The sequence below is a fragment of the Podarcis filfolensis genome, assembly GCF_964270895.1.
Source record: "Podarcis filfolensis genome assembly, chromosome: 4".
NCBI lineage: Eukaryota > Metazoa > Chordata > Lepidosauria > Squamata > Lacertidae > Podarcis > Podarcis filfolensis.
Window position 1 is genome coordinate 64,888,511 of NC_139607.1, and position 17,118 is coordinate 64,905,628.

The following is a 17,118-nucleotide window of genomic DNA, read 5'->3' on the forward strand; positions in this document are numbered from 1 at the left end:
CTCCCGGCTGAAGAGGTGACATGCGGCTATGGCAGGAGCCTCTTTAGCTGCGCGGCACCTCTCCAGCCGGGAGAGCGTGTGTGGGGCTAAAGAAGCCCCCCATGACCCTCTCCCGGCTGGAGAGGTGACACGCAACTATTGCAGCAGCCTCTTTAGCCGCGCGCCACCTCTGCAGCCGGGAGAGCGCGCGCGGGGCTAAAGAAGCCCCGCTCACCCTCTCCCAGCTGGAGAGGTGACATGCGGCTATTGCAGCAGCTTCTTTAGCCGCGCGCCACCTCTCCAGCCGGGAGAGCGCGCGCGGGGCTAAAGAAACCCCGCTCACCCGCTCCCAGCTGGAGAGGTGACATGCGGCTATTGCAGCAGCCTCTTTAGCCGCGCGCCACCTCTCCAGCCGGGAGAGTGCGCGCGGGGCTAAAGAAGCCCCCCGCGACCCTCTCCCGGCTGGAGAGGTGACGTGCGACTATGGCAGCAGCCTCTCCGCTGCGCGCCTTTCCGCTGCTCCCTGACCTGCTCTTTGGGGCTGCCAGCCCCAAAGAGCAGGTCGAAAGGAACCTGAAGCCTGGAGAGCGAGAGGGGTCAGTGCGCACCGACCCCTCTCGCTCTCCAGGCTTCCAAGGTAGCCGCCTGAAGGCGACTGAATGCACCTTAAACAGCACCTTGTTTTAGAGGGGGAAAACAAGAGGGGAAAAATTCTCTGCCTCTCTGCGCAGCGCCTCCTGCTGCTTCGCTGAAGGGGCGCTGGGCAGAGAGGGGGAGAATTTTTTTTCTTGTTCTCCCCCCTCTAAAACAAGGTGCGTCCTATTGTCCGGTGCGTCCTATGGTGCAAAAAATACGGTACATAGTTCAGGTAAAATGAAGGACATAATTGTAACATGTCCAGTAGCTAATCAAGCATCATACCAGTATATATAAGCTACAGGAAGGGAACACAATTTATATATCAACATATATTTGGTTACCTGCATTACTATTTTGGGTGTGGATTCAGAAACCAGATTCAACACTGGCTGGATCTGGGACGGGGGTGAGGAATCCAGGCAAAACTATCTCACTTGAAGAGATCAGACATAATCTAAAGTAACCACAGGTTTGACGTACCTTTAAAATGTGCGAAGTTCAATAAGTTCACAAAATCATGTGTACATTAGACTGTTTTGAAGAGAGGACTGGAACTAGAACCTTCTCCTTTCATAGTAGGAAGCTCATCCAGAACCAACTGTATAGTGCTAAATAGATGGTTTTGGTCTAGCCTAGTTTAATGTAAAAGTCAAGATGTACAGATAATGTATTGTATTAATGAATGAAATATTAACATTAAAGGAATCAAGCAAAAAATGAATAATACACTGCAAAGTTTTATAAAACAAAAAGTTGATTTAATATGTGTAACAGACTATTTTAGTTCTTGGCTGATTTTCAACGTATTACCTTAAAAGCACAGTAGGTATTTAGTAACGTATTTTATTTATGAAAATATTGTTTCACTTCTTATAGAACACAATATAGTCCAGTACATATCAACAGTACATATTATTCATAAACATCCACAACTGCTTATAAAAATACAGGATTGCATGCAGGCTCGGAGTAAGCACATTCAACCAAATTTTTACTTAAGTGCGGTGTGTAAAATTTAAATAGCTGTTTTCTAAGCAAGAGAAGACTTTCACATTCTGGTAAAGGTCCATCTCACTGCATATTTTTGAATGAAACACTGTGGTGAGCACAATCAGACAGTCAAATGTGATCTCTTGAGCACCTATCTCAAAAATCCACCAGCATTTTTAGACTACATACAATGATTTTATTATTCTATCAAACCACATGTATTTTTTCCTTCAGTATGATGAATGTGCATTTGAGCTACTACATTTTGTTACAAAAATATTTATTATTATTTTTATTGGGCTTTTATAAAAGCCAACAGAAGAAAACAGACCTATAAAAAGTCTTCATCTTCAAGAGGTCATCATGTACATCTACAAATTCTCTTTATGACATTTTCATAACTCATTGGTTTTTCATGTCTTCATTGCCTGGATCTGATCTAGGTAAAACAAATAAAGTTGATGTTAAAATGCTGTTTTTATTTAATTATATTAGCCACAGAATTCTAGTACAGTGGTACCTTGGGTTAAGAACTTAATTTGTTCTGGAGGTCCGTTCTTAACCAGAAACTGTTCTTAACCTGAAGTACCACTTTAGCTAATGGGGCCTCCTGCTGCCGCCGCTGCGCGATTTCTGTTCTCATCCTGAAGCAAAGTTCTTAACCCGAAGTAATATTTCTGGGTTAGTGGAGTCTGTAACCTGAAGCGTCTGTAACCCAAGGTACCACTGTAGTATTAAGGCTTCTGAACTATTTTATAGAGCCTTGAAATATGAACTATAACCTGCGCTTCCTTCATAGAAATGTTCTTATGGACAGTGTGTAAACATGGATCTTCACACAGCCAATATAATAAATGGCACTTCTCTGCCTCTCATCTTTTAGTCTCTGCTGACATCTAGCGGTGTATTTTAAATAAAACACTGTACTCAACGAAGGCCAAAGCTTAGAGCAAAGCTTCTAAAAAGCATGCAAAAGAGTTTGCCACTCTAACTATATAAACCAGTAATTTCCTATAAGAATATTCCATTCCAAAACAGTGACCATTGAGGGATGGGGGTAGGCCAAGGTTTTGAGAATGGTATAGGTGCAATTTATTCTGAACAAAAAGCAAAACTGATTGTAAATAATGTGGTAACAGAAGAATTTGCTATTGAAAAAGGGACACGACAGGGGTGCCCAATATCCCCATTACTTTTTATATCTGTCTTGGAGGTTTTATTAAACATGATCAGAGGGGACCAGCTGGTTAAAGGGATTCAGGTCGGAGCTAAACAATATAAATTGAGAGCGTTTGCAGATGATCTAGTATTAACTTTACAAGAGCCAGACACTAGTACGAGAAGAGTTTTAGAGCTAATACAAGTATTTGGTCAAGTAGCAGGATTTAAGTTGAACAAACAGAAAACAAAAGTATTGGATAAAAACCTAACAGTTGCTGAAAGAGAGAAGTTCCAGAGTGAAACTGGTTTAATGGTAGCAAAGAAGGTGAAATACCTGGGGATTAATTTGACATCTAAGAATGTGAATTTATTTAAAGATAACTATGAGAAATGTTGGTCAGAAGTTAAGAAAGATTTAGAAGTATGGTCAAATTTGAGACTTTCCTTGTTAGGCCGAATCGCTGTTATTAAGATGAATGTCTTGCCGAGAATGTTGTTTTTGTTTCAAACATTGCAGATTTTGGATAAAATGGACTGTTTCAAGAGGTGGCAAAAAGATATATCTAGATTTGTCTGGCAGGGCAAAAAGCCCAGAATAAAATTTAAGATACTAACTGATGCAAAAGAAAGAGGGGGGTTTGCCCTGCCGGACTTAAAGCTGTATTATGAATCAGCGGCTTTTTGCTGGCTGAAAAGCTGGCTGCTTCTTGAAAACACAGACATTTTGGATTTGGAAGGGTTCAATAACAGATTTGGCTGGCATGCATATATATGGTATGACAAGGTTAAAACCCACCAAGGTTTCAAAAACCATATTGTTAGGGAAGCACTATACAATGTTTGGATTCGGTACAAAGATTTGTTGGAAAACAAAACCCCTAGGTGGTTGTCACCAATGGAAGCTAAGGAAGTGAAAAAACTTAATATGGAATCCAAATGGCCAAAATATTGGGAAATTATAGAACATGAGGAGGGAAAAGTGAAATTGCAGAGTTATGAGAAATTGAAGTCCAAAGTAAGAGACTGGCTTCATTATTACCAGATAAATGAAGTTTTCAAACTGGACAGGAAAATTGGCTTCCAGGTGGAGAGGTCAAAATTAGAAACAGAGCTATTGGAACCCAATACTAAGAATCTGTCAAGAATGTATAACTTGCTGTTGAAATGGAATACACAGGATGAGACGGTTAAATCAGCTATGATTAAATGGGCACAAGACATTGGTCATGACATTATGTTTGCTGACTGGGAACAGTTATGGACTACCGGTATAAAGTTTACGGCATGTAATGCCTTAAGAGAGAACATTATGAAAATGATCTATAGGTGGTACATGACCCCAGTCAAGCTTGCAAAAATTTATCATACGCCCAATAATAAATGTTGGAAATGTAAGGAAACTGAAGGTACTTTCTACCACCTTTGGTGGACGTGCCCAAGGATCAAGGTCTTCTGGGAAATGATTTATAATGAAATGAAAAAGGTGCTTAAATGCACTTTCGTGAAGAAACCAGAAGCCTTCCTCCTGGGCATGGTAGGCCAATTGGTGTCAAGGAAAGATAGGACGTTTTTTATGTATGCTACAACAGCAGCAAGAGTACTCTTAGCAAAGTATTGGAAGACACAAGAGCTACCCACACTGGAAGAATGGCAGACCAAGGTGATAGACTACATGGGACTGGCTGAGATGACTGGCAGAATCCGTGACCAAGGGAAAGAGACGGTGGAAGAAGATTGGAAGAAATTTAAAGTTTATCTTAAGAACTGTTGTAAAATTAATGAGTGTTAAAATGTCTTGGGTAACGCAAAATAGAATTGCAGTGACAAACAATTGGATATGAGAAAAAAAGATTTAAAGAAAGTGCTATAAGTAATTGAAATTAGGGGTTGCTGGAAAGATTTAAAACAGGGATGCAGAAAGGGGAGGTATGGGGAAGTCGTTGAAAGAAGGTTTAAGGAAAAAAAGGTTAAGAAATTATACGTGTTTATATGTTTGTTTGTTTATGTATTGTGTTGTATTGTCTTTTAATATGTGTTGAAAAACCAATAAAAAATTTATAACAAAACAGTGACCATTGGAATAACATAAATGTTGATTATATAAATTAATTTATTTACTAAATAATGTGTTATGGGGCAACCCAGTCAGATGGGCGGCATTTAAATAATAAAATTATTATTATTATAATAACCTAAATGAAGAGAGTATCACTATTAAAGCCCAAACAATGGTCGATATTAAACATTAATTATGATAACTTACACCAAAGGATAGTGGAGGATAATAATGTGGGATGCTTGAATGCTGCATAAAACTTCTCAAGACTCATTCAGTCAACGAGAGCAGACAGCAAGAATGAGACTTGAAAATGCAATTATCTCTAGAACTAGAAATCATCTAGTCATTTTGAAAATTCTCTGGTATGCACAGCATAAAAGCTGCCATATTTTACTAAATATGCTTTAGCTTTTTGTAATCTACATCATAATGCTACTTGCTTTCTGTTGTAAACATAAATAAAATAATCATACATTCCACGCTTATAGCATTGTACTCAGACCACAAGCACTATTTCTTAGCCTTAATTTAGGAGTAACAATACTGCCCATATATTTGCTTAATTTAAATGGGAAGTTAAAGGGAGGTATTTTTGCTAAAAATATAAAGGGTAACACACAGGGATCCATATAGCTAAGTTTGATGAGTATACTCACTGTGTAATCTGATCTGATAGCAAAAATAGATTGAGGGAAAAGCAAAATGAAATGACAGAAAAGATTATAAAATGAATGGAAAAGGGAAGCTGGTAATGTGAAGCATGATGAAATGTACCTTGAAGCCAGTCTACACCTTCTTGCAAACCTTCTCCTTTAAGAGCATCACTTGCACTAAAATGAGAAAAGAACAAACTTTTTCTAATGGCACAAAAAAACTAATGAAAAAAGTGATTACATTTTCTACAGTTAGTTAAGATCAAATCATAGCCACAGAAGTATATTTATTGTTAGTGTATGAAGATAGTACATAGCACAGACCAACATGAAAGATGCTGAGATGCTTAGCTGCTGCCTGAAGCAGCAAACCTCAATTTCCTCTTTCTTTCAACCATTTGCAATAAAACAAAATCTAACATCCCACCATCACGTTCAGTTTCCCTGCCCTATAAGGAATGCCTAACAAAGTGGAAGCAAAAATTTTTTTTTCTCCTTCCAGTAGCACCTTAAAGACCAACTAAGTTAGTTCTTGGTATGAGCTTTCGTGTGCATGCACACTTCTTCAGATACACTGAAACAGAAGTTGCCAGATCCTTCTATATAGTGAGAAGGTGGGGAGGGGTATTACTCAGAAGGGTGGTGGGAATGGGTGATTGGCAGATAGCTGTGATGAGCCTGTTCTGTTTTTTCAGTAGCTCCAGTTGAGAGTGGTAAATGTTTTGTTTTTCCTTTTGGAACTCTTGCCAAGCTTGGTGGTTCCTGATAGAGTTGTCCAATACAAGGAGTTCCTCCTTTATTAGCTTCTGTTTAGAGTAGAGAACGCTGATCAGATGTTTGAGCAGCTTCTTAGAGAAAGTGTTGCGAAGTGGAAGCAGTGTTTGCAGTGTCCAGAAGAGAATACAAAAAGTTAAGTGAATTAGCAAGATCCTCACAAATCGATGGGAATATATGAGAAAATAAGACTACAAGTCTGTAGCAGCAGTAGAGAAGTAACTGTAAGTGCTCCATTTCTTAAAATATTTCTGTCATTATTGACCCCTCTCTCTTTCCTCTGGCTCGTGATCTCTTCTTCTCTTTGGCTCCCTTGCTTCTGCCTCCTATTTCATCTGCCTCTTCCCTAAAATCTTTACTACAGAGGTAAGGAACCTTTGGGCCATTGGCCATCTTCGTCCACTAGGAGGTCCAATTTAGAGCACAAGGCCACTTTTCCCAAACCACACCCACCCGATGATTAGCTGATGCCACTGGTGACATTAGCTTATGGACAAGAGGACAGGGTTTAATCCTGCTTTGGCTGCGTGCCCTGTGCCCACCAGTGAATTGGATTGCTCAGCCAAAGCAGCAGGATTTAATCTTCACTCATCAGCTGAGAGTAGGGGAATAAAGCCTTTTGCAAAAGCACTGTTTGAAGTAACTTGTGCTTCTCCTTTAAACAGGCAAGTGGAGAGGTAAGTGGATGGCAGCAGGGTAGCTAGGGGACTTCTCTCCCGCACCCCACTGCTGCTGCCACCAACTACCTGTACTTAAAGAGGAAGTATTAGCTTCTCCAAACAGAGGTTTTGCAAATAATTTAAGACAGCCCCCATGCTCATGTTTCAGCCTCCAGAAGCAGAGTGGGGGGGAAACCAACTTCTCTGTTTCTCATCCTGCACAAGCATGACGTAACCTGAAATGTTGCACACTTACCAACAAGTTAGTGAAAAGATAACTTTCCAAATAATAGCAATCTATGCCTTTGTCATTGCCCACAGTCTTCTGGAACAGGTTTTTTTTGGGGGGGGGGTGCATAAGGGCTGCAGGCGGAGGTGAAGAAGGAGAAATATCATTGCTTCAGCGGGTGTTTTCCACTGATGGGCAAACACAGCTTGATCCCACCAATTGTTGCTCTACTTCAAGCAAATGGCAAGCTGTGATTTGCTAACACTGGTAGCTTTCCAGAGGTATTCCAATATGCTGAGATTAATAAGATTCTGTCAGTTTCTTGGTTTATCTTAAAAAAACAACCCTGCAAATTCAAACACCAATCTTCTACAAATAGATATTACCATTATACAACTGTGTAACATGACACTGATTACAGCTTGCTTTTAAAATCAGTATTTGTATACTGGTTATCACAGAGTTTTCTTCATTCAATATAAGCATTAGTAACTTAAAACTAATTTTAGTACAAAATGAAAGTAAGCCAATTTTACCAGATATGCCATGGCTTGTCTTTGATGTTCTCCAAAGCCAATAACTGAGATACTTTTACTGATGACACAGCAAACCTGAGGTCCATCTTGTTTGCAAAGAACAAAATTGGTATTCGTCGGTGTTTAAGATCTAGGAGTAACATAATGTTTTGTTAATCCATTCATATTTTATATAAACACATTTTTACAAGGCGACAATATGCCTAAACTGCTCACCTGTTAATGCCATATTTTGAAGGTTTTATCCTACTAAGATAGAGAGACTGGACCATGGCATCTCTGGTGCATGTTTCAGTACAGTTCCGAAAGTACCCATCCCCAAAGATATATGTCTAAGGCTGCAAAGTTTATAATTAAGCTAAGTCCCTATGCACTGTCATATCCTTACTGTTTTTAAGTAAGTGTTTCATTAAGAAGCTCTTCTTTCAAACTTAACCACAGAAGCTGTAGATATGATACAGGGTTTCAAAATCTCCTATGAGATTGTGGCACATTTGTATGCAGCAAGAATGTAACAAGATATATGAACTGACCAAAATAAGCTTGTTGTGGATTATATCTAGCAAGCACTAAAAGCAGGGAATTATTTTTAAAAACAAAGAGATGCTGAGCCTGCCTGGGAGCCATGTCATCTGCCCTGCTAGTCAGTTTTACTGAGCTCTCAGGATGTGTGTAGCTGCAACTGCTCATTAGAGAGGAAAAGGCACATAAGAAGAGACACTTAGTGTAGTAATAGTAGTATTACTTCACACAGGCGAGGATTCAATTCTTGTTCTGAAAAAAGATTCTGGGGCTGAGATCTGATCATGGTTAAAGTTGCACTTGAAGACAAATTAGTGAAGATATTCCAATCAATAATACAGAATCAGGAAAATTATTTGACAAGAAAAAAACCTAAAATCTAGTTTATAGCTTTGCAGTCGATATACAGTACAAGGTACAATATATCATAAATATTCTATACAATCAGTAACAATTTCATCAACATCAATCTTACTTCATGGTTTTTATTAAGTCTACTAACATCAGAGAAGTTACTTCCATAGATGTAAAATAACTATATTATGGAATAGAAATACAACCATATATATGGCAGTATTCTGTTACTTACAGCTGTTGCTGAAGGCATCTATTTTTAATATAAAAGCCAAATCCTATCTCCAGCGTAGTTTTTAATATAAAAGCCAAATCCTATCTCCAGCGTAGTTTTTAATCTAAGCTTTGAAAATACAGATCTGTCGCTACTCCTGAATTATACAGTTGTTAGATTATTCCCCCGCCCAATTTCAATGTTCAGTTACATCAAAGTGAATTATTTCAGCAACTACAATGGACCCCATCCCATGTAACATAACAATTTATGATTTGTGAAAAACATTTATGGGAGGCTCAATAACACACTGCTGATATCTACACAAGTTATGCAGCCCAACAGTAGTTTTCCCTCTATATTTTTCAAATTAATATACAAAGGGAACATTACATTCATTATATTTCTATACATGAATCAATTTCTCCTCTAAAAAACAAAGCTACTGTTTTCTCTCACAGTAAGTATAGCATAAGCTATACTTCGCCTCCTCACGAAGTTTGCATGACTTCTCAGGAGGAAAAACTTTGCATGTGTAGATTTCTACGTGCAAAGGTTTTCCATGAATTTTTGGAACCATGCATGACTGGGATTCCAGAATGGATGGATGGATGGATGTAGGCTTTCCCTTACATAATAATAATAATAATAATAATAATTTATTTGTACCCCGCCCATCTGGCTGGGTTTCCGCAGCCACTCTGGGCAGCTTCCAACAAAGGTGGTGTCCAAACAGACATAATGGGATTAGCTGAGGAGTCACGCAAGCTCAGGATTGTGCCAGAGATGCATATTTGCAGTCCCTTCTTATGTGTGAAGAGAGCTGCAGGGATGTGTCTCAGGCCCAACCTGAAGGTATTTGCCTTGTTGGTGCAAATTGTCAGAAACCAATGTAGTAAAATCTTTTACTGAATTGCCCACAAGCTGTTACAGCACATTAAGTTTAGGGGACAAATTCAGAGCTTAAAATTTATGCAAGTTCAATTAATCTCTTATTTCTGAAATTTGTTCTGGCATTCTTATATTAAATTAATTTTATCTTGAATTATACTTGTGATACTCCTATTAACAGAAAATATACTGAAATCTTTATTCTAGTTATCTACTGGACAGAAAAACAAGGAGGTTTTATATGCAAATACAAAGTTACCAAGAAAATAGTTTTTCATGTCAAAGACATATAGTAGGAATAGAACTGAGTGAATGATAAAGGATCTTCTCACCTGGATGATTCATGAGAGTGTCAAGTTCTTCTTTGGCCACAACCATTCTTAGTGTGTCATTGCTATCAATGACAAAAATAATGGCCTGGCAATCTCTGTGTGTCATAGAAAGCAAAGAAGCAAATTAGATGCTTCCTAAAATGTTGAGTAACAAAATGAATTAACAGAATCCTACTTCAATGTGTTGTGTGTTACTGTACTAACTGGTAGCAGCATATTCCTTCTAGATTCTTAGAAAAAACATTATGTTCCATATGGTGGAACTCAAGCTATTTTCAAAACAGAGATGAATCTTTGCTTAAATTTATAAACATAGTACTTCTAAAGCAAGGCGGACCAACTTTTCATATCAAGTGAGCTGCAAGAGTACTTCAACATGGAACCTAGTGCCCTGCAGATGTTTTGAACTCCAATTCCCATTATGGTTGTGTTGGCTGGAGCTGGTAGGAATTGTAGTAAAAAAATCTGGAAGGTATGAGGCTGCTGTAAACACTAGTTAACTTAAAATTAATTACGCATAAGTATTCATTTTTTTTATTTTGCAAGCCTAATATAATAATAACAATAAATAATAAATTTTATTTACATCCCGCCCTCCCCAGCCGAAGCCGGGCTCAGGGCGGCTAAGAACAATCCTATGAATATTATCTTAAGTCACAACAGAAGTATCATTATCATATTTTGCAGTTACTCCCAGTCACCTTCATAAATTTCATACAGAAATGATGAGAGACTTGTAGTTTCAACATATGTACAAATACTGCAAATTTCAGTCTCACAATAAAAAAGAACTTACTTGTAGTAGTGTTCCCAAAGATTTCTGTATCTACCTTGACCCGACATATCAAACACAGTGAATGACAAACTATAAACAAAAATAAAATAAAATTAAAACTGAAATGCTTTTATGGCTATGTACAATTATTACCCAGTCTACTGAACATAGTAGCACTCACTTCTGACTCGTTATTGAACTGCTTATTGATATGCTTTTGGTAACAGAAAACTTCATATTAACTTGTATGCCAACACATCATATTCAATTAAATATCAAAACTGGATACTTAAAAAACAAAAAAGTAACTATTGATTCTTAAGCCAACGGTTGAATTCAAAATAGCACTAAGGAGACCACTCTCTCTACCCCCTAAACTCTATTCTGGGGGTTCTCCCAACCTCCCAGAGCTGATTGGTGGGGTATAGCTTCATTGCACTAGGAAGGCTAATCATGCTGGCTCCCACTAGTGCAACTGTTTATTTTCTGACTAAGTAAATTGTTTGAGTGAACTCAGTGAGACTTACCACTAAGCAAACATGCTGATACCAGGACTAATTAGGCATGGGGCCCAGAGGTATCCCACCCTTGCTATAATGCAAGGCACTCTTGAAGTTGAGGCAACTTTCAGAAGCAATTTTATTATGGCATGGGGCATGTTGTTCAAACAGAAAAGTCAACAATTCTGCTTGGCAAGCTTCAACCTGGGAGCTGCTTGGCTCCTGGACAATGTTTTCTTTTAAATCTAGTTAAAGAGACTCTCCAACACTTAAAATCATTAATATGAAAGGCATAAAATTTCAACAGTACCACTTAAATATGAGACCTTTTCTACAAGAAATCTGTCTTAGCAATTTGTGATCCCTTCCCCACAGGCTTGTCACAATGACTACATATAGAATTACATCTCCATGCCAAATCAAATGTTAATAGTTAATGCAACCTATTAGAAAGACAATTCTCTTGTCTAATACATAATTATATAGAATATAAACATAATGAAATAAAAGGGTCTTACCTAGATGTCTTAAATTTTTCTACACTGAATCCTATCGTGGGAACAATATCTTGAGTTTGAGCCTTCAAAAGAAAACAAAATCGTCTTTAAAAATTCATGTTCAGTTTTAATACTAAAAATCAGTAATATATTCTCTCGATCCAAATAAATAATAGTTTAAAATATCACGTGGCATCATATATTTCCCCCTCGTGGCTCACCATGGCTTTCTCATCATGCTAAACTAATGCTGGCTAAGTATGTGAAGAGCTCAGAATATACTAAAATGCTATATACATGCTAAGTAGCAGTACTGTGGATATTTAGCTTATTTAAATCAGTTATTTAATGCAGTATGATGTTTGTGCTGGCAGCAGAGAACAGTAGTACCAATACCTAAACAGGCAACCTATGGATATTGCAGGAATACACAAGCTTTTAAGAAACATTGGATGGTGTAAAAGGTAAATGATCCCTGGACGGTTAAGTCCAGTCAAAGGCGACTATGGGGTATGGCGCTCATCTCACTTCAGGCCGAGGAAGTCAGTGTTTGTCTACATACAGCATTCTGGGTCATGTGGCCAGCATGACTAAACTGCCATTTACCTTCTTGCTGCCATGGTAACCTATTTATCTACTTGCACTGATATGCTTTCAAACTGCTAGGTTGGCAGAAGCTGGGACAAAGCAACGGGAGCTCACCCTGTTGTGCGGAATTGAACTGCTGCCCTTCTGATCTGCAAGCCCAAGAGGCTCAGCGGTTTAGACTACAGTGCCACCTGCTTCCTAATTGGATGGTGCAGCAGTAAGACAGCAGGTACATTTTGTTGGATCCAAACTTAGTGATACATAAGAGAAGACTCATTAAAATAAACCATGACCAGGGTTTTCTTGATCCTCTCCTCTCTCCATAAAACATGGCTCTTCATTCAGCAACATATTGCAATTCCCAAAATGTAGTTTTGTGGAGTGGCACGGGGATGGCAACTGCTTTGCGAAGGGGACCTGAAAATGCTGCAATGCATGCAGAGCTCAGCCCATGACCTTTGTACAGTTTGCACATAAAGGTAAAGGGACCCCTGACCATTAGGTCCAGTCGTGACCGACTCTGGGGTTGTGGCGCTCATCTCGCTTTATTGGCCGAGGGAGCGGGTGTACAGCTTCCGGGTCATGTGGCCAGGATGACTAAGCCGCTTCTGGCGAACCAGAGAAGCGCACGGAAACGCCATTTACCTTCCCGCTGCAGCGGTACCTATTTATCTACTTGCACTTTGACATGCTTTCAAACTGCTAGGTTGGCAGAAGCAGGGACCAAGCAACGGGAGCTCACCCCATCGCGGGGATTCAAACCGCCGACCTTCTAATCGGCAAGTCCTAGGCTCTGTGGTTTTAAACCATGGCTAAGTGTGAACGAGCAAGCATGCAGGTTACTCAGAGCGAAAATCATAGCTACTTTGCTCCCTCTCTGCTATCTGGAGCTGAGCCATGGTTTGATTTGATGTTACATCCAAACCCAGTCTCCTGGTTTGTTTCCCCCAAATAAATCATGAGTGGTAAACTAAGAGCAAACCTTGGCTACAGTTTGCAATTTGTTTGGAATGAGACAAGCCACAAGTGAAGTTTTGAACATAATACTAAGCCAAAAGAGAGTTTAGCTGCAGGAAGCATGGCAGAGCAAAACCAGGGAGGAGCAAAGAGGCCACAACTTTTGCTCCAGAGAGATGCATGCTTGCTTGTTCATACTTAGTCATGGTTTGGCTTAGCATTTAGGTGCTAGCACGTCTAGTGACTAAGTACTTAATGTTTTCAATCTAATATGGCTTAACAAAATAAGTGTGACCTTTCTATACTAGTTGAAAGTAACAAACCAGTATGCTAATGTTTTGGTTATAGTTGTTTAACACAATAAGCTTTTGCTGAAATCATGACAAAGCATAATTGAAAAGACCTTAATGATATATTCATTCTTGCCCTGTATTTAGAGCCAAGGTATCACAGATACTATTTAAGGAAAAGCTATTTAAAGAAAGGTGTAATAGCATTTAAGAAACATATACATATCTGCATGTGTGCAAAAGGGTGTGTATGTATAAACAGTATTCATTTCCTAAGCACTAGTTGATTCAACTTAAATTTGTTTACAGGCCATTGTGAAAACCCAAACATGGGCAGCATAAATCATGTATTTCCAACTATACAATGGATGCCTCATATTAGATTTTAATAAATTCACTTTTAATCTCTGCTATTTCTGAAATATATCCCCTGAGAAAAGGCCTGGGATAGTAATGTTGAATATTTTTATTTAATTCATTTTTCTGAGGTCTGCTCTGCTTTTCTATATTAAAACCAATAAGCTTGCTTTCTTCTTCATTAGATGAATAAAATTATAATTCTGAACACACTTCCTGGAGAGTAAAGCCCCTTTGAATAGTGGAATTTCTTCTGAATAAACATCGATAGGGTCCTGAAAATCACACAATAGGAATACCTAAGAAAATTCTCATTTGTACAAGCAGTTTAGAATTATACATCGTATCAAAAATTAAAAATAATGTGATCTACTTCCAAAATAGAAAACAATATATAAAGATGAATGCCATCTTAAACATTAGTATTTCAATATGGTACAAATGAAATCTTTCTATACATGTATCCAAATATGAGCATTATCTTTACTACAAGATCTGGCAAACGAGCTGGTAACATACTAAAAAGGACTACTTACATTAGATGGTTTTAGCTTGTTAATAATTGTTGTCTTTCCACTATTGTCCAACCCAAGGCACAGAACATGAACTTCTTTCTTCTTCAGACCAAGCCAGCCTGCTAGCTTGTCAAATAATCCCATAATTTTGATATAATGGCACAGTCAACACCTGTGTTTGCAAATAATATGTCTACTTAAAACAGCTGAAATTATTGTAGATGGACATGAAGGCAAAAGTCTTCAGATGCTTAATACATATGTAGATACAAACTCCCAAGAGAAAATGTTTTCAATCTGTGTCAGCAGGTTGGTTAATTTAAGCAAGTAGAAGATAAGCTGATTATTTGGCAAGAGTCTCTTGCCAAAGCAGCCTGGCTGCTTATCACTCTGTCTAAAGCATCACTCTTTAGTTCAATGGATACCTGCATTATCACAGATAGATTATTTTGTGCAACCAGGTTAGTGAATTCATTTACAATGATATCTAATGCAATCGACATTGCAAATTCTCTCTGTTTTACATTTTAAATCCTCCCCCCTTTCACATTTTGAAGGATAACGGAGTTTTAGTTCTTGTATTTTTTTTTGGAAAGTGAAATTCAGGCTGGTTTGCCTTTCTTTATATGCGAACTGAATTTCTCCCCCATTCCTAGTATTTAAAAGAAAGAAAGAAAAAAGCAAGGCCCACTGAATTCATTGGGGCTTAACCCATTTGTAAGAAGGGATGGGGGCTGCTCCCTTTGCATGCAATACTGCACAAACTTGGTGAACATCCAGTCAACTTGGTGGTAGCTTCTTCCAAGGAGACGTGAACAGGACTGGCTTGTAAATAGGAGGGTGACGAGCTCCTGCCCACAAGCCATTTCACATGCAAGAGGATATACACATGTGTGTGTGTTTGTGTGTGTCCCCTCCATTCCTCAGAAGCTACTCAGGTGAGGGAAGCAGAACCACCAAGGAGGCAGAGGTGAGGCAGGGCACCTACAAAGGCGGCTTTCCCTGTGGAGTTCCTCCATCCTGACTTGCTAAGATACTTCCTGACTCAGCCCAGGTGACAGAATCATAGAATATGTACGGTGGGAAGAGGTTGTTGTAGCCAGTGTTCACTTTTTGTAGAGGTCTGGCCCACACACACACACACACACACACACACACACACATTGGAAAAACAAGTGAGGTCCCAACTAAATAAGAATGGCAACTTAACCTGATGGAATATGCACAGCTTGCAGATTTAACATATAGAATAAGAGAACAAGAAGAACACATGTTTAGAGAAGATTGGAAAATGTTTATTGAATATATGTGGGAGGGGATTGTGTACACTTGAAAACGTTGGCAGCATTAAGATAAATTCAACAGTGTAAGTAAGTTTTGATGGATGTCATAATGGAATACTGAATGGTTTATGTAAAATATGAAGGGTTTTATGATATGTAAAATGAACCATGGAAAGAGATGAAGGGAAGTCACTGATATTTTAAGGATGTTTAAACGAGTATTCTAAATTGTAAAACAGAAAATTTAATAATAATTATATATATAAAACACACACACAACCCACCCACCCCCCACAATCCTCCTCGCCAATGAAGCTCATGAGGTGAACTTTACCCAGCACTCGTCGACCTCGCAGGGTTGTTGTAAGGATGAAAGGGAAGAAGGGGAACGAAACTGCCCCTAGTTTGTCGGAAGAAATGCTAGGATAAAAGCCATTAATAATACGAGAGTTCCTAACTGCTCGACGCCTGACAAGAGAACGGCGCACCCACCAACCCCCCGGGGCGGTTCAGGCTGACCCTGAGGGACAAGCCGTCGAAGCCTCCGCCCGCGCATGCTCCCCTCGTCCCCTATTTGCCCTCTGAGGGAGAAACAAAACGCCCAACCGCCGCCGGCGCTACTCACGAAAGGAAACGCAGCCTCCGCCGCCGGCCAGGCCTTGGAAGAGCGAGCCCCTCCCGCGCGCACTCTCTTCCGATGCCTGCGTCGTTGCCTAGGAGACCGAATCGACGCACGAGCCGCGCCCTCCATGGCGGGGCTCCACAATGCTCATTATTCTGATACTCTAGGCCGCCTTCCGTGACGTCAGTGGATTCTATTGGCTGGATGGGCGGGGGGGGGGGAGGGAAGGAGGGAGGAAATCGCCCATATAGACTCACACAATCTGCCCAATGTTCAGTTTCTGGAATCGTCTGTTTCCCCCTTTCTGCCTGGAGGGAAGTGTGAGTTACCTATAGAGAGCAATGCTAAAGAAGTGCTGTAACTGAGCAGCAGCAAATACAGGTCTGGCTCATGTTTTGTCTAATTTTGATCATAGTTCGTGTGATGTCTTGGCTGCCACTTTATATTGAGTAGGGAAGAAGAGATGTTCCTGCCAAAGCACACCTATGTTGAATTTCTGAATTTAAGCGGCTCTTACTTCAGCCGCAGGAAGACAAAAAACAATTTTTACAGATATTTCAGGGGTTCTGTCTTCAAAAATTGGTGAGATACTCTATACTTTCTTATCTCTATGAGCATCGCAACTCCTAGGTCTATGGCAACAAAGAGGTCCAGCATTTTTTTTTTAAACCCTACTGCCGCATGACACTTCCGGTTCCTATCAAAATGCTCCATGTGCGGGGCTGGAGTGTTGGAAGGAACC

The 17,118-nt window shown here is 39.5% G+C and overlaps 1 protein-coding gene across 3 annotated transcripts; it reads right to left on the bottom strand.

Moving 5' to 3' along the window:
• Nucleotides 1-1,354: 1,354 nt before the first annotated feature.
• Nucleotides 1,355-16,503, bottom strand: ARL6 (ARF like GTPase 6). Of its 3 annotated transcripts, none has more exons than XM_083611761.1 (8): nucleotides 16,380-16,503; nucleotides 14,493-14,643; nucleotides 11,786-11,847; nucleotides 10,789-10,857; nucleotides 9,993-10,087; nucleotides 7,680-7,809; nucleotides 5,603-5,658; nucleotides 1,355-2,047 (listed from the first exon to the last, which is right to left on the bottom strand). In XM_083611761.1, the coding sequence occupies exons 2-8, from the start codon at nucleotides 14,613-14,615 to the stop codon at nucleotides 2,022-2,024; spliced, it is 561 nt and encodes a 186-aa protein (XP_083467887.1). In that variant the 5' UTR covers nucleotides 14,616-14,643; nucleotides 16,380-16,503; the 3' UTR covers nucleotides 1,355-2,021. The 3 variants fall into 3 exon arrangements, with proteins under 3 accessions (XP_083467887.1, XP_083467888.1, XP_083467889.1); XM_083611762.1 differs by lacking the exon at nucleotides 16,380-16,503 and adding an exon at nucleotides 16,104-16,332; XM_083611763.1 differs by lacking the exon at nucleotides 16,380-16,503 and adding an exon at nucleotides 16,089-16,332.
• Nucleotides 16,504-17,118: the final 615 nt, after the last annotated feature.